The following is a 17,969-nucleotide window of genomic DNA, read 5'->3' on the forward strand; positions in this document are numbered from 1 at the left end:
CCCACCAAGCTTATCTCACTTTTGGGCAAGCAGATCTGGGCACAGGTCTGCAGTATTATTGCCCTGTTGCTCTCTCTTCCAAGCCTTGCTCTCTCTCACCACTCCACTGCAGAAGCACTCGCACCATGAAAAATGTCATTAACGTTCCCCAGTGATGAGCTAACTCCTCATTTTTAAATCTATGTTCAACTTGCAAATAGCAACTTCTTTTTAATAAGAAACACACAAAACCACAAGTTTCCTTGGATGCTGGCAGTAAAACCTTAGATTATTCAACCTGGAAGAGCTGTTTGCTGTGCTCTGCTCTTCCCTTTAGTTGTTCAGCTTTTCCCTGTCTTTGCATTTTCCTCAGGTGATTGGGTCTTCAGGCTCAGGCGCTGGCATTCACCTTGGAGCTCAGCATGGTGCTCTGGACAAGAGGACTTTCTACTGTACCTGAGGAGATTTGGAGCCCACACCAAGGCCAGGTTTCTGGTGTGCATGTTGGTCATGTTGCTGAAGGAGGCCAGGTGAGTCAGATGCTTGATCAGGTATTCCAGCGTTCTGCAGTGGTTTCACATAAAGAAAGAAAAATGTGTCAGCTTATCAGTGCCTGCCCACTGGGACAGCAAGGCTCAGACCCAGCTCTGTCCCCTTCTCAAGGAAGGCAGTGCCTGCAATGGCACAACAGACCCCACAGAGCAGAGGATACATAGCATCAGCATTTACATGGGATGGCAGTGAACACCTACAACTGTGTTCTGGGGTTGCCAAGGATGGGGCATGAACCTAACTGTCCTTAGCAAGATGGGAGCAAAGAAGATGGGAGATGGATGGAAGAGGAAGTGGGATTATGCAAAGACTGAGCTGTTGCTCAAGCACCTCCAGCAGATCATCTTCTCCTTACCACACCTATGACACTGGCCAAGGGTGCCCTAGCAGTCAGAGCTGGGGAAGGAGGATGACAGACTGCAGCAAGGAGATCTTGTTCTGTCTCTAACAACAGTTTGTTCAATGACATTTAAATGCCAGATAAGTTGTTGTCAGATTTGGAAATGGTGACTCAGCTTTGGGGAATTGATTTCTGGAAATGAATACCAGTGCTGTTTCAGGCAATATTCCCTGATGGTGAGGATCAGTACAGTGATCCTCAGCACCTCAGGGGACATGTTCTTACCTGTAATGTGATGGTGGGAGCTCCTGGATGACATTTTGAATTCTTGCCAACTGCTCGTCCTCGGGGAAGCGTGATACTGCTTCCTGCAGAGATACAAGGAAACAATACAACCTGGCAATGGACTTAGGGGAAAAGGAAAAGGGATTAAAAAGGGTCACATGAGACAGCCTGTCTCAGAGGGAATGCTCTCTTGTTACCTTACGGAGCTACTGGTAGAAGAGGTTGCTTTGTGCCCCCAACACAGCAGAGATTTCCTGCATTGTTACTTCAGGTCTCAGTACATCATCCACAGACATTCAGACAAGGTGGTCAGTGTTTAGGGGAGAGGGGCATTTAAGGACTTAGACTTTCAATTATGAAATATGGGGAATTGGAGTTTGTTTGTTTGGTTGGTTGTTGTTTTTTTTTATTATTCTTTTCCCTTTTTTTAACTTGGGCAGTGATGGGTAAAATAAAAAGAGAGGGAACAAGACAAGTGAAAATAATGGAAAAAGTAAAAAACAGTGATACATTCCCCCACTCCCCAAACTGTGTTAAAAATCAATCAGGTTTTTGAAGTCCTGTGTTATGAGAACACCTTGGATATACATCTTTTATATTTTTCAAATAAGCTATATTTTGACTGTCACATGAAGATAGCTATAGGGATTGTTTGTGTGAGTTTGCCTCTTTTATGATGGGAGAAGCCTTAGCAAAATCACTGTCTAGGCAGATTAATAAATTCTTATACTCAGGGTTAGACAGAATCAAGGCTATACATCTTGGTCTTGAGCAAATCTCTACAGACCAAGAGCTTAGAGAGCCATGATAGACTTTTGTCTGCATTCCTAGGAGTTCACTGCACTGGTATTCATCTGCTCAGCCATTCCCTTTCAATATGTGTGCTGGGGGAGGACAAACCACCAGAAAGTTCAAACAATGCATGACTGTCTGGGAACCTCCTGCCTATCCTACTGCCACTGGAGTTTGGAGCAAGTTCAAGGAAAGATGCTGCAACCCACACTGCCAGCAGAATCTGTGCCTACAGACAGACGTCAGCACTGCTAGGAAAGGAAAGGAAGGAAACAACCCTTCCCCAACCACTCGTTGCTTAAACATTATGAACCTGAATTTGCCAGCCACAACCAAAGAAGCATCTTCTTGTAACATCCACACTGATGATGCTACCCTCTCTGTTTTTGTCACTGTCCTTTTCCCAGCAGATCACTTCTCACGTACAAGGACCAGCAAAATAAACGTCACCAGTTTCAAGGACAGAGATGTGATGGCAAAGAAAAACAAGCTCGCTCACTAGTTTGGTGTATATGTGATGCAGAGGTACTTGTTTTGCCCAGATTAAAGGTAGGTTAACTCCTTCTAGTGTTTTTGACACATAACTACAGGTCTTTTTCCTTTTCTTTTTTTTTTTTTAAAGCCTATTACCATCAGCCTAGAAATCCTATGTAGAAGAGCCCTTATGATCTTGGTATAAGGTTTCCAGTTCAATAGCCTTGTCCAAAGATGGAGACGGAGAGGAATAAAACATTTAACTGGCCCACCTAAAGCATTAGATTTCAAGTAGACTGTACATGATATTTTCTCCCCCAGTGCTGATTTTCATTCCCATATTTAACTTCCAGGTCTCAAAGACCCAATGATTTGACAGCAAGTGAATACCAACTTCTCTGAGGTCATGACCTGTTCAAACCTCTGAGCAACATTTTTGACTCATACAAGTTGTGCCTTTGAAATCTGAGGCTCCCTCCAAAACTGTGGATCACAGTAGCAGAATACAGAATTCAAGGAAGAACCAGTAATTCCATTTATTACACACGAGTTGATCGTGGTATGAATTTATGTAATTTAGGATTTTTTTATACTCCACTAGTGACTCTGGGAGTGCATGATTCATAAGCCCTGGTTAACAAGTGGAATAGAGTCCAGAGAGAAAGTAGGCTTGGCCTCCTAGAGCTGATTTGCTCTGAGGGAGTACTTGATCCCTCTATGTGCAGGCTAGAACAAGCCAAGAAGAGTCAGTTTATCTATCCTGAGAAACGACCAATACAAAATGGCAATCATTTAGCAAATGTTGATAGCCAGTGAGGTCATGACTGGGAAGTCACACCTGTGAACGTGACATAGTGATGACCAAATAGCCACTCCCTCCCTAGTCATTAAGAATTTGACTTTCCTTAGACAAAAATCTCTGAATCACTCTGATGACTCAAAGTGCAGCCTATCCCAACTCAGAGACAGCTCTGACTGAGTCAGGCTGGGCTTAACAAGTGTTCTTTATTCCTACCAGCACTCACTTGCTGAGGTACAGCTGCCACTGTTCCCTGTTCAGACACCCTACGCATACACACACTCCTAGTGGTTGGTCCTTGGGGAATTGGTCTTTTTTCTTTCTTTCCTCCTGGTATATGACTGTACTTCCTGTCAGCTGGGTTACCAATTATAAATCCATACTGAGTAGATTACATGAATAATGGATTTTGTGGCTGAGTGGACAAACTGAAAGGCCAGAGATGAAAAAAAAACCCTTTAGGTCAGCCCAAAGTGATAACATTTTGAGAGTTGGCATAAGATTTTTGAAAACAATTGTTCAAGGTTGACAAAAGCATCACACTCAACCACGCATTAAAGAAATTATATTATAAATTTTGGGCTGTTTAACCCTTTTCTGAAAGACATTTTATATAAGTTAGATGTGTCGATATAATGTTGAAACATTTCCTTTAGAAAGTATTTGTAGAAGAAACACTTAGTTACAGAAATGTTTTTCCTTTTGTTTTTGAATAAAGCTATTTACCAAATGTATCTACTGAAAATCTGCAAGTCATCATTCCAAAACTGCACCTTTCAGCAAACATTCTTTCCTAAAAAGGTTTCCATCTAAATCGTCATGTCTCCTTTACAGCATTTTTCTTTCATAAATCAGTAGTGATGGCCAGAAAGACACCAGCCAAATAGCTTCAACAAGAATGAAACTCATCAGTTACAGTGAATGGTTGAATAATGCCCTGTATTTTCAAGATCCTATTCATCCTGACTATCTCCAGAGATCCTACCCTATATCCTCAGAATGCTTATATCCTGAGGATACAGGTCAATTTTTCAAATCTGCTCAGAATTTTTCCTGAAAATTTGGCTATACATCACCTTGAAACATAGACCAGTTTTACTTAAAATTTGGCATCGAAACATCAAGACACCTCAGACTGTTGCATATCTGTCAGGCAGCACAGCGAGCCACTTTCCACCCCTTGTTCCCCAGTACAGTTGTGTCCTAATAGCTACCTGACTTTTTATACCAGGTTGCTGCTTGGCTGGTTCCATCTGGCTTTGCCCCACAGCAAGCTCCCCCATCCACAGATATGCCTGCCTCTTCCTATAGCAGGCAACAGGCAATTCTCTTTGGAGAGTGTCTTCTTGTGTGGAGCCAGTGGATCTCCCTCAGTGCCTCCTGTGCCATAGCAGCATCACTTGAAAGTGTTTAATTCAGGATAGAGGCAACACAGACAGAAACACCGGATTTTGCAGAATGTCTTCTCTGTAACGTCCGACATTTTTGGCAATGACTGTCCCCTCCTCCTCCCAGCAAATGGGAAGGAGTAGGATGACAGAAATTCTTAACAAAGGATGGATGTTTCTGACACTGAGAATACAATAATTCCCGTCCCTCCACCCCAGTTATCCATAGAAGTTGGTGAATTCTTTTAGCTGCAAATGCATACCTTTGACACATAAGATTTCAACCCCAGTGATGGGATTTAAAATTGTTGATGTCATAAAAAACTGAAAGTGGATTTAGAGTGGTAAGAAGCAGATAACTTTAACAAGCATAGCTTGCTGTGCCACTTTTTAATAAAATATTATCTGTCATCAAAATTAGCCAACTCTTAAAAAATTCAGGCATTGTGGTGTTATTTTTCTGCTCCCCTGCTATCTGCTCCTGGGCTCCAACTCCATCCACGTATAATCTATGGCTGTTTTACAGAATCAAGTAACTACTCCCTGAATTGTAATCTCTTTAAACAAAGTTAAAGATTTCTGCTTGGCCAGTTGCCACTTTCCTCTGCCATTTGTATTTATGATGTGATCCTGACTGACCTGATATGCCGTAGCTGGCATAACCTGCGTCATCATTTGCACTCCTACAAACTGTGTAAAAAACGCTACAGATGCAGAAAAGCTGATGCTTTACACATGGGCTGAGAAATCAGTTTGTGCAAATGTCAGTGACAGTTGGAGGGACAGGAATGAGGAAACCACACCCTTGTGATTATGATCACAAGCCCCAGGTGACACAGAAGACTCTCAGTGATGGACAGTAATGAGGAAAAGAAAGAGCATTTGTAATTCTGAGAGGAGGTGCACAGTGGGGAGAGAGGCAGCAGGGAAGCAATGCAGTGAAAAAATGAGAAGATGAAGGGGAGGAAACAGCAGACAAACTGAGAGAAATAAACATTAAATGGTGAAAAGAAACAAGGACAGGGAAAGAGAGCCAACACAAGATGAGAAGGGAAGAACACTGAGAAGTGTTTATATGGATAGATGCACCAGAAGCCAGGACATTGGAGTGAATCCCAAGCAGCTGTCATGGAGGAATCTGCAGCACATCTACACGGCTGTAGAGGAACAAGAACAGCCAAGGGTCTCACCGTGAATTTCTTGTAGAGCTCATAAGTGAGGAGAGGGTTGGGCAGTTCCCTGAAATACAGCTTGCAGAGTGACCCCACGCAGTGGATGTCCTGAAGGTACACTTCCCTTGTTAGATCCGGGCATTGGTCAGAAACAAACTCTTGTCTGAAACAATATGGAAACATAACAATATGGGTGAATAAGAGCCATAGCAGGCCAGTACTCCACCCTCAGTACTCCTTTACAGCTACAGAAAAAACAAACTGGAAAGCAGAAATGTCTCTGCAGGCTGGCCCAGATTGTCTGCCATGTTCAGGCCTTGAGGTTTCAACTAGTCTCCATTAGCCCTAACATAGTCCCATGAGGGGACTCCAAACTGATATAAAGAGATTGCTTTCTCTTAAAGTGAGAGAGAACAACTCAGCATTTGTGCTGAGCCCCTCCATGCCTTTCCCATTAATAGATGCAGAGAGAAAGGAGTTTACTTTGTCATGGGCTTGTCCTTGAAATGTTGTATTTCCCTGTTACCAACTTTAGAGACGATTTATCTTCTGCATCAGTATAGAGTGTTGGCCACAGTATGTCTGAGGGATTAACACCGAAAAGGTACTGAGCAGTGTCACTGACACTCAAATATGCCGCCCTTACCTCAACTTTTGTATGTTGGATGTCACTCCTGAGAGGCGGTAGATCCCATCCACAATGCCATGAGTCTCAATGAACTCCGCACAGCTCTTCAGCACATAGGGGACTAGGAGAAGAAAGCAAGGCAAGATGCCCAATGAATACACGCTGACAACTTCCACAAGTCACCACAGAGGAGACAGTTACACAAAAAAACAGCAGAGGCTCTCTGCAGATGCAGGCAAGGGTACAGCAATGGGAGAAATACAGACCAAAAGTAGACCCTGAAAAGTGACCATGAGGATATGCTATGGCTGTGCCATGCCATGCTCCTTTGCAATGACTAACCCTGAAGTCACAGAAACATTGTAGAAAGTAAGGTAGGGTTTCTCTCTCTTGCTTTTTCTTTTCCTTCAAAAAAAAAAATAAAAGAAGCTATTTCATTCTAATTGAAAGCATGCGGTAAAGCATGAGGTCCTGGGAACCTCCCCCCTCCCCAATCTAGGCCTGTAGCCTCGCTGAATTGTGCCAAAAGGTCTGATTGGCTTGGATAAAAATCAGAGAAGCATTCACACTTCCATATAAGCCTACATACCCACAGTTTAGTGCTCATAAACTCCCACAGAGGGGTTATAAAGTTCAAATATTGACTAGATCTGCACACTGACTGAACCTGACATCTGCTTCAAAAAAACTCCAGCAACATAACTAGACAAAGACTTAACCAGTCTTAAAGCTGAGAGGAGCCCGAGGCACAACATTTACATCCAGACCTGGATCCAAAGTATATGTTTATTTTTTCCCCATTATATAGGCATAAGAACCCCCCATTCTCTTGGTCAGACCAAGCCTCCCCATCCACAGTACTATAACAACCCTAGCTATAACAATAACAGTAAGAAAGCCCTTCCTTATTAGGTGCTAGAAACTACTGTGTATTTAATGCAATGCTTCATACAGCCATAGGCACAAAAGTCAGTAAATGCAGAAGTTAAAAGTTCCCCATTGTAACGCTGATTCTGCTGCACTGCACATTTGGAAAGCTGTATGGAAGAAAACAAAGTCATAGACTTGACTGGAAAGCCAGGCATAGGAATTCCTTCAGCTTTGAGGCACCACAGAGACAATGCCTCTGGCTGGACCTTCCCTGAGTTCTCCTCAAAGTTCAGGACCATAATGACATATTAACATGTGCTTCATCAGACGGCATCCAATGATAGCCTGAAAAAAACCAGCTGGTACATTATTGTATTTCTCCTGGGAGCCACTGAGGCCAGAGCCAGCTCATGGGTAGACCTGCCCCTACCAAGCAGCCTAGGGCACAGAATCTGGTGAGAAGGGCTCCCAAGCTGGTTCCTACCTCAGTGACACGCTACTACCAAGCCCAATCACTCAGGGAAGTGCTACCCTTCTGCCTCCTGACCCTTACCTAAGGAAGTAAAGAGGTCCTTTTGTGTGACCCTTCTCTTCCCTTTTGGCAAACCCAAATGCAGGAATATGCAAAGTGCCAGTGATTACTTGGAAGCCCAGACAATCCAAACAGACTAATGCTTCTCAGTCAAAGGAGCCTCTCCAGAACAACAGGAAAATTTGACTTTATGAGCAAGGACTCGTAATGCAGGTACATTAGTCATGCTATGCTACACTCAAAGCCCTTGCGCTGCTTTTTAAGAACTTCAGGTTGCTGGACTGAGACTAACTGTTGAGCTCACATCAGAGGCCCCAGCCTACTACAGCAATGTTCAGGGGTAACCATGAGGTCACCAAGAGAACAGGTGAAGTCTACAGAATGAAAGCTTTGTCCACAATAGTCACAGAATTATAGTAGTCTCTCCTCAAGGACTTCTGAGGAGGCATCACATCAGTGCCTTCCAGAACAAACATGGGAAACATTCCTTTCAGTGCCTACAACACCTGCTTCCTAGGAGGACTTAATGGTGTGGAAGGAGTCAGAGTAAAAAAATAAGTATAAAATTTCCTTGATATCCTGCCAAGAAAAGTCCAAGTGACACATCAAGAAAGAGGACCTTCCTATCTCTGAGTAAGTTCTGATTATCTGGAACTGCAGTAGGGGACTCAGATCATATGATGATGATCATGCTAAAAATAAAAAAGGGGAAGGACAAATTACTTCAGGCCTCACTCCATTTCTGGATAGTCAGGCTGTAACCTCTTTATGGAAGGAGCTATGCATACACAGCATATTGAAATTTTCTTCTTGGTAGGGGTCTCCAGAAATAAATGTAATGCAATCAGCAAAAATGAAAGTTAGGCAGATCCACTTTCACCTCAGATCTATTTGGGTGGGAAAATGGAAACCATGCAACCTGAAAAGAGAATAATCAATTGAACAGAAAACATATTTGATCAGGATAGCCATGTGACAAGGTTTGTTTAAAAGTTTAATAGTCTTTCATATAGACAAGCTTCATATGATGGTGACTAGCTGCCACAAGAATGGGGTCCTTTATTACCTACTTTATTTAGATACTTTTTTAAACCTCAGTGTTAAGAATAAGAACACCAACAAAAAATGCATATACTGATATTTGTTGTGACTAATTGAACCTCTTGAAAGTAAGACCTATTAAATCACACTGGTTTTTTTGGCTGAGTTTTAAGTTTCCATGTAATAAATTAGGTCAAGAGGCCTCAGGCAGGTAAGCAAACCCCCCATACACAAACCAGAGAAGGCTAGATCCGTCTGTTGAGGACTGGTAAGCAAAAACAGGGGCCTGAGGGGAACAATCTGTAGCAAATGTATAAAATTCAACCCATTTTTTAAAGTGAGTGAAGACTCCACAGTAGAGACAACCTATAGATTGCGGATAGACAATATGCAGCAACCTCTGCCAGCATCTCTTACTGCAGCCCTGAACTCTTCCAGCCCTGGACTCCTCACATATCTTTGCTGGTGCCCTTCACTCATCATGTACAAGATTTCCTGCCATACCAGGTCTTTGGCTCGTATGAAGAGAAACAGCCAGTTACGCCAAAATTTGTGGCAGTTTTGTGATGTCAAAAAAAATCCCACATAGGACACTTTTCACTTCCAACTGAAAATTACAGACTTTGACCTCAAGTCCCTGGAGGTGAAGGGCCTGCATCAGCTTCCTGCAAATCAAGCCCCTAAATGCAGCTCTTGTATGAAACTGGAGCACAATAAATGTTTTCTTTGAGCAGAACCTGTAGCTCTGACATTCCTGAGCAGCTCTGATCTCCTACAAGGCTGAGTCTTTTGGGCACTTGGGGGAGGTGAGGTTAGAGCAGCAGTGTGCAGCTCTCTACCATTTCCAGGCATTTCTGAGGTGGTTTGATTATTTCGGACAAAACTTCTGATTGATCTGTGATCAGTCCTGAATGGAGGGAGGTACAGACTCTGGCATGTGCTTTACAACAAGACTCTACTGGCATTACAGGGTGTATGTAAATCACAGACCTGGGTCTCTCTCGAAGGAAGATCAGACGTGGATGGGGATTTGTAGCAAGGTCTGTACGTGCAAACACAGAAAGGAGTGGGTGGGGGGTGTCCAATCTTGACACTTCTATAATTAAAACTGCTCTGAAGGCTTAGAAGTTGGAAGAGGCAGCTGGTGTCACACAGACCCCGCTTGTTCTGCCAGACAGCCAAACTGTCCTCATTTAAAACTACAATAGAAACCAGATGGAGGAGGAGAAGAGAGCATGGAGCAAGGCATCAGTGAGAAGGGAAATTGAGTTATAAACATACTGCATACAAAAGACAATACTTCTCTTCCCCTAGACAAAAATAAAACATAAAGGCAGTCACAGTAACTGGTTCCACTCACTGGATATCACAAGCCCAGTGTACGCAGACATTCACCTTCACCAGGGTCTTTTTCAAGACCACAGCTCATGCCACCTCCTTTACACATCTGCTGCTCCTGCTAGGTCAGGTACCGTGTCTTCCTCCCTCTGATCCCTCTGGCTTCCCGCGCCAGCAATGGGCATTGAACTTCTCATCTCTCAGCATTGCTGGTATGGAGGGGGGCTCTCCCTTCTGTCCCTTCCCAGCCATAGTGGTGCCACCCACCAAACCTCCCCACCAGCAAGGAAGGTGCTCATTCTTTGCCTGTCTGACAAAGGCTTCACCTGGCACTAGACTGAGCATTTTGGCTAAGCTGGGGAGACCTTTAAGCATGTACCTGTCTGAATCACCAAGCAGCCCAAGTAGGAGAGGATGCTAGGGAAGGAAGGAGTGATCCTATCTAATGACTGCTGGGAGGATGGCTTCCTGGCCTCCCACCAAAGCCAGCAAAGAGCAAGAAAGACCCAGGTCCAGCAGGAGATGCAGGCAATATCCTGTGGCCTTCAGTGCCATCTTCTAGAAGAAACTGAGTCTCCATGGGCTCCAGAAGGACCCCAGGGAGGCTGCTGCTAAGTCAGACACCCCAACCAGTCAGTATGAATACTGCCCAGTAAGACAGTAAGCTATCTTACTGTCTTACTGGATCATGTGTTCGGGGTACACTGCACTGAACTGGACTGAATAGCAGCAGGCTTCATTTTTCACTTATCCTTCTGTGGTTTCCTCAGAGAGCTCCTTGTAAGGATAAACATTAGTGACAGAGATATTCAAGACCTCCTTACCAGTTGGTTTCTGTCATATGGAGGAGGTTCATGTCCTCTCTAATTTTATTTTAATTTTAGTTCAAGTAATGGTAGGATAAATGCAGACCTTTCATTTCACCTGGAACATCACCTTTTTGATGTTTGACTTGCAAGAAATAGTTTGGATTTTTTTTTTATTTCCCCCCAAAACAAATACTGTATTATAAAAAAAAAAAATGAAAAATGTTGTGAGCATTTTTATTTCATCATTTTGGGGGTTTTATATATTAGATTTTTTTTAAAATTGTCTTCAATTGCCCTCAATAGCAGTGTATGCTTCCTATCATGCTATGTCAATAGCATGACAATAAAGGTCAAAATAGTCTCTTGTTTCAATGACTAAAATGACTAAAGTAGGAAATATTTCCTTCTCAAAAGTAAGTGTTTCAGTCTATTAAGCAAGAGTTGTTATTTTGCACAAGCAAAAAATAACAAAACAGAACAAACCAATGTATTAACTTGGTCTCCTAATCACAGGAAAGGAACAGGATTGTACAAATGGCGACATACTTGAGAGTCAGTATCTCTGATATGACATTTTTCTGCATTTCCTGACTTTCTACTGTAAATCACGAGTTTTAAAGCTGATTCACTAGATATTTTTATTTTTATTTTTTGCTGACTTTGCCTGATTTTCACTAGGCATAAGGTTGGTTGAGAAACAGATTCCAGAGCAGATCAAACTGTGCTTTCCTCTCTGCAGCTTGCCCAACCCCTGGTCCAGCACATCAGTCACAATTCCAGATTGCCTCCCAATGCCTCCTCACCAGTGGCAGCTAAGGAAAAATCCTGCCTTGCCCCCAGGCATTACTTTCTTTGCCTTTCAGTGTCCCCTTTTCAGTGGCAGATGTGGATGAAAGGGAACATAGCATCTAAAATCCCTGCAAAGGATCTCTCCTGCTCAGAGATGAAGTTGGCAGAGCTGGGGAAAAGGATGGTTTGCTCTGTCTGGACATAACTGCTACAAGGACAAAGAGAGGGCTTCAGTCTCCAGGATGCCTATGCATACTTTTCACCAGCACTAGATTAATTTTATAGAATTAAAAAAAAAATAAACTGTCTCACCCTCAAATTCCAGTGTTGAGTCTGGCTGTTAGTGCTGAGCTGCCACAACCCCCCCATGCATACGCACACCTGTATTTAAATAGCATGAGATAGATAAACAACACCAAGCAGGCCTAAAAACAAATCAACTTGTTGCAGTTCACCGTCTTTTCCCCCTTAGCTGCCATAAACATAGTTTAAAAAGATGAACAACTGATGCCAAGGTGATCCTGTCTGCATGGACAGCACAACTGAGTCACTGTATGTCACACGTTTCATATTTGTTTTCCCCTCTGCTTTTGTGGGAAATGTTCCTGCAATGTCACAAAGGTTAACGCAACAGTGCCATTCCCTGCAATGAAAGCACTGTCCTGTACACAGTTGTGATTCTGGTGGGCAGAAATTTAGGAAAAACGGATGTCAAATCTCTCAGATGCTGCGAACCATCACCTTCCATGCCCTGCCTGGGAAGTGAAAATGCTGAGTGCTGTTCGAGATGTGACATTCTGATTTCAAGTAAATGCATTTCAACACAGCCTGCAGGCCAAGTGTGAGTTTGAATGAAGTCAACCACACCACTATCAAGGGATTTTTTCCCATTGATATTATACCCTGCTTACATCTGACGTACCTAAATAATACATGTCAGAACACCTGATTTTCCAGAGCAGATCTGACAACTGTGGTGTTCCAGACAGAAATGAAAGAGCCCAGGGCAGACCTGGCCATTTCATAGACAACAGACATCAAAGAAAGCCTAAGAGAAAGCACTGCCAAAGCAGACATTGAAGGCTGACTCTCAGCCCCAGCGGTCACTGCGCCCCTCTGAAACCTGACTTTACCTTGACATAGCTGGCAAATTCTGTCACGCAGGCACTTTTGAAAGTGGTTGTACTAAATACGAGAATAGTTTTGTTAGGAAAACATCCTGCTGTGAATTTCCTGCAAAAAAAGACCAGATAACCGAACAGGATATCTCCACTCCTAACTTTTATGACTCTGTGGTACAACTACCTTGGAAAATAGAAGCTTAAGTTCTGAATGGCAGGTCAATGAGCTGTGCACGTCCTCATCTAATAATTTAAATCCTAACAACTCTAATCCACAGCAGATTAGGGTGGATATTGTACAGCATTTTGTTCACCACAGCACAAACAACTGGGGTAAATAATTCTGGAGGTAGGAGTAACAGGATAATTTATACTGTCTCATGAAACAGAGTTGGGTGTAAGTCTAGAAAATATCAGAATAATTTTGAAGTTGCGTGTCATGAATTGACCTCCGTCTCCATAAATGCCTAGATACTGTGAGGATAAGCAGATCATAAGACAGAGATTCTGTCATTAGCCTCAATTCTAATGACACATACTAAAAACACTAACAAATCCAAAGGCTGCATCAGCTGATGGAGTGCAGGAGTGAGTAGGGGGCGATGCCGATGCTGCAGCTCAAGAGAGCTGGGAGAAGCAGCCTGCAAGGGAAGAGTGCAGTGCAGGTAAGTGTTGGTGCTGGGGTGGACAACCAGTGATGTAGGCTTCATATGAAGTCTCTTGAGTGTCTACTGTCTTTCATCCAGATCAATAAACAAGCTTATGGACTGCAGGTGTCAAGTTTTCTGTATCATGTTTTCCCTTCTTCCTCTGCTCTTTTCTCAAGCATGGATACTTACAAAAGCCATGCTAACCTACTTAACTGCTGGCAACAAAGCGATGCAAATATACAGACTTCATAAGCTTTTTCCTCCTCTTAACAGATTTTAATCTACATGTTTTCATTTATAAGGACTTCCAAAACAAGTCAGAAAAGAAGTAAAGTCTCCATCTTTTACCTGAGCCTGCTAGCTGACGCAGACTTGCTCAGTTTCTTATAGTCCCAAAATTACTCTGGAGGCAACTTGTAAGCCATTACACCCATTTCTTAACTGACAAAAAGGTGTAGAAACCAACATCTCCCCTGACATATGGAGATCCTTACATGGGATTCTTAGGATCCCAGAATCCGAAGAAAGGTAATACAAGGGGATCAACGTATACTCCCTACCTGGCTGTCAGTGTTAGTTTGTCTCTTAGTTCTTTTCAACTTAGACTCTAGTGTGCCAGGCAATAGGGATTCCAAGCTTCTCTTTATAAGGAAGACTTTTGGGGTTATTACAAAGAAATTCTGGGTACTCAGATCTTCATGTGCACGTGAAAAACACCAGTTATTAGTTAAACAGTTTTGAAGTCCTTTGTACTGGGCCTTTCACAAGCACCACTTCCATACACTGTAATCTATAGCAATCTCTAGAGGATACAATATTCTGTGCTGCTCTGTCATGATACTTCCCTGTTTGACAGATCCTTACTACACTTTTGCAGTGATGACATGGTGGTGACAAAGAAACTAACTCCCAAATAAATGCTATTGGAAGGCTTTAGGAAGCAGGTGAAGAGACAGGGTGAAGCAAGGAACCAGTTTGTTATCTCATGAACACGCTCATGCTGCAGAAAAGTGGGCTGCTCTGCAGTTCTCTCTGCTGTTCTTTCCCAGGACATTTCTGTTTTCCCTTCAAACGTGCAAGGATAAGATGGAGGTCCATCAGCACACATGGCTGTCCTACCATGCTTGCCACACAACAAGTCATTTACAAGCATATATGACAGCCACTCCCAAGCTTTAAAGCACGCATCCAGCTGTGCCAGCTAATGCAGAATGGCAGTGCCAATGAGCTTAGGGGTGTGAAAGGGAGAACAGAGGCCCATCACCTCACTGAGAGGCCAGGTTATTCTTTGGTAGTAAGGTACAAAGTAACAGAGAAACTAGTCCTGGACCAAGCTCTCATATGGATGAAAAACTGCATAGTTGAATCTCACAGCACATATTTATATCTTCTCTCTCCTTTTTTATTTTGCCCTCTGTCACACTGATGGAGTGATGCAGACTGACACTAGACTGTGCAGCAATGTACTTTCACTCAGGCCTCTCACCAATCTTGCCTCTAGGGCTCTCCCAGTGAAGAGCAATATAGCAATTTCCAGGGGTTATTCCAAATGGGTTGTTTTACAGATAGTCAAAAATTTAGGGCAGAAAGCAGTAAAAATCACTGGGGATCATTATATATCACAGACAGACAGATGAGGAGCTTAAATACAAACCCATAACAGCTGCAAATGAGAAGTGAAAGGCAAATGAAAACAGACTTTTGAGTAAAAGTAAATAAGGCTTTATGATGTCAATCTGATTGAAAACAAACATGTGAAGGCATTAGCAATAATCAGTCATTATAATTTGAAGCCAAGCAGCACCAAATCCATTCCATCTTTGCTCAGTTCCTGAGCATATATTTAGACTGAGTGTTTTCATTTCGAGGTTGCCTGGGCATGACCCAAAGAACCACACTCATACAAAAAGTCCCATTGAATTCAGTAGTATTTTCCAGAAGAGAGAAAAAAACTGATTTGTTCTACACCCTCTTACCTTTTACTGTGTCATGCAAATACTAGCAAAGGAGGTATAAGAATGATAGAAGCATTTTCACCAGCTTTACAAGAGCATAAAATGTTGGTGTGAGTTTTGACACAGAATGGAGAATTAAAAGTTCTGCTGGCAGTGGAAGGTCACCTAGAAATTCTCCTTCCAGCTCTGCTCAGAGGAGGCTGAAAACAGGTCAGTCTTTATTTGAAGAGGATTAAGCTGTGGGTGACTCGGACTGCTGAAGTTTTCCTGCTGAAACAAGTTGCTGTTGTACCCACCCTAAGGTAGTGCCCAGGGTATATGATCACCACAGCCTGTGGGCTCAGTTTCTGTGTCTGTGAAGCACAAAGAAAATTCTGCCAGAAGCAGCACCTGGTTAGACATGTATATATCAGCATATATATGTGTGCATATATATATATATGCAAGTATTTTTATATATACCACTATATTCATTTATGGACGTATACATGTGTGTGAGAGAGGTTTCATGTGCATTACCAGGAAATTCTTCTTAGAGAAATAGCTGATTTTTAATAAGGTGTCAATCAAAGCCTAACAGAGTCAAAAGATGCAGAAGTGTAACTAGCCTGATGTCACAGGTCTTGGGGATACATCACCACATGCTGTATCTCCTGCTTGTTGAATCTTGCTCAGCCAACCAGAGAATAAGACATTGCCAGACATTTTCAATGCTTTCCTGTCCCAGGCAAAGGGCATTAAGCTACTGCATTTCCCTTCTACTGTGCTGAAGGTCTTTCTGGGTGAAGTACGTGCTCTCAGCCAAGGAAAGCTGTTGGTTTGGGGGTGTGTTCCTCAAGCATGCATGGATTTCTACATCAGCAAGTCCAGAACCAGTCTCAGTGGATTGGTTTAACACAGTAGCTTAGTTCAGAAAGGCAGCCCATGGGATATGGGTCATTTTGGCTACATCTTTTAATCTCCAGAGGCTGCACTACTCTAAAGTGTACTTTTACAGCCTTGATCAGAGGGATCATATTTTTCCTTTCCATACATCAGGGAGGGTAAAGAGCTCTAAAAGAAGCTGCTGAGCAGCCTGGCTCTGGCATCTGGATGTGGTGCTGCTCCTTCAGGGCTTCTTTCAGAAACAGCAGGGAGCACAGCACTGCTCCATCTGCCAGCCTTGTGGCACATCAGTGCTTCACATATGTTGCAAGAGGGCAGTTTGCTCGCTCTCCAGAGCCCAAGAGAATCATCAAGGACAGCAGAGGAGGCAGAACAACATTTGCAGATTGTGTCACAACGCCTCCCAACTTTCTAGAGGCTGATCCTGGGCTGGGATTGTTTAGAAGAAAATATTTCCTGCCATGTTGTTTGTGTCTACCTCCACCTCAGGATGTCAGCACACAACTACTGAGATGCACCCAGAGCACGTGGAATGGTTTCTCTCAAGGCCGAGCTGCAGAGACTGTACTTCTGCAACTGCTTGCCAGAGCGGTAAGAGTATTAGAAACAGAAACTAGTTCTGTGAGGTCAGTGACAAAAGGAGGCACAATATGGCTTTTACAGACCCTAGTAAAAGAGGAAAAGAAACAAAGCTGAACAAAATATTCAGCATGGTGGTGTCTACTTATTCCCCAAAAGGCTTCTATCCCCTCACCTAGCAGGGAAAAGTCACAAGAGATATCCATCTATGCAATACTCTTCTTTATATTCCCAAGACCCTCCTACCCCCCAGTGGTAGCAGTTGTCCCCCTGTCTTTCGTCCTCCACAGAAAATCCCTCCAGTTCCACATGGGATACAAGCTTCCCCCTCCCTTCACCTTTCAATAAGGGTGAATCTCAGGGGTTATCAAGCTGAGGGTCATTCTCAGTGCTAACAATGGGAAAAAAAGCAATATCAAGCTGTTACTAAAGTAGTAAATCTAATCACTTCGCAATTGTGCTCCTCAGTTTCCAAGCCCCCCAAGAGATTCCCGATATATTCCATATTTCACTCTTTATTTTGTTTTCCATTTGGCAAAGGACAGGCTCTGAACCAGTATGAAGAAAAACAACCTTCCCGCTACCCCTGCCCCCCCAACTTTTTTTTTTTTCCCCATGCTATCTCTGCTCTAAGTCAGGCCAGGTAGTGCTTATCATTTCCTCTGCACAGCAAACACCAGCGTGCATGCGTTTCCTGCCAATGAGTCCTAAACCGTGAGCTGACATTGTTTTCAAGGCCCCCCTCTCTTGGAGGCAGAAGCAGCTCTGCTGCACAGTGCTTCCTGTTGATGTCAGGGCCCTCTTCCTCCTAAAGCAAATGGGCTTCCTGATGGCATCTGTGTCCTTTTCCATGAGGATTAACAGGAGCCATTTTCCTACACAGTGGCCGAGCAATAAAAAAAAAAAAAATGGTAGTGGAGAAAGGGATGTAATAGGGAGAAGCCAGGGTGGATTTGTTTTTTTCCTAGCAGTCTTGGAGAACATCTGGGAC

General features: G+C 43.2%; 1 protein-coding gene across 1 annotated transcript in view; it reads right to left on the reverse strand.

The window, feature by feature from the left end:
• ARHGAP31 (Rho GTPase activating protein 31) overlaps window positions 1–17,969 on the reverse strand; it is a 59,994-nt gene that overhangs the window by 17,116 nt on the left and 24,909 nt on the right. Inside the window, exons 2-5 of the mRNA XM_008922518.3 lie at window positions 6,428–6,530; window positions 5,800–5,944; window positions 1,157–1,239; window positions 436–543 (exon numbers count right to left, since the gene is read on the reverse strand). Coding sequence (XP_008920766.3) covers window positions 436–543; window positions 1,157–1,239; window positions 5,800–5,944; window positions 6,428–6,530 — 439 coding nt within the window. The remainder of the gene's footprint in view (window positions 1–435; window positions 544–1,156; window positions 1,240–5,799; window positions 5,945–6,427; window positions 6,531–17,969) is intronic.

Source organism: Manacus vitellinus, unplaced genomic scaffold, assembly GCF_001715985.3.
Source record: "Manacus vitellinus isolate BGI_N305 unplaced genomic scaffold, ASM171598v3 scaffold_28_pilon, whole genome shotgun sequence".
Taxonomy (NCBI): Eukaryota; Metazoa; Chordata; class Aves; order Passeriformes; family Pipridae; genus Manacus; species Manacus vitellinus.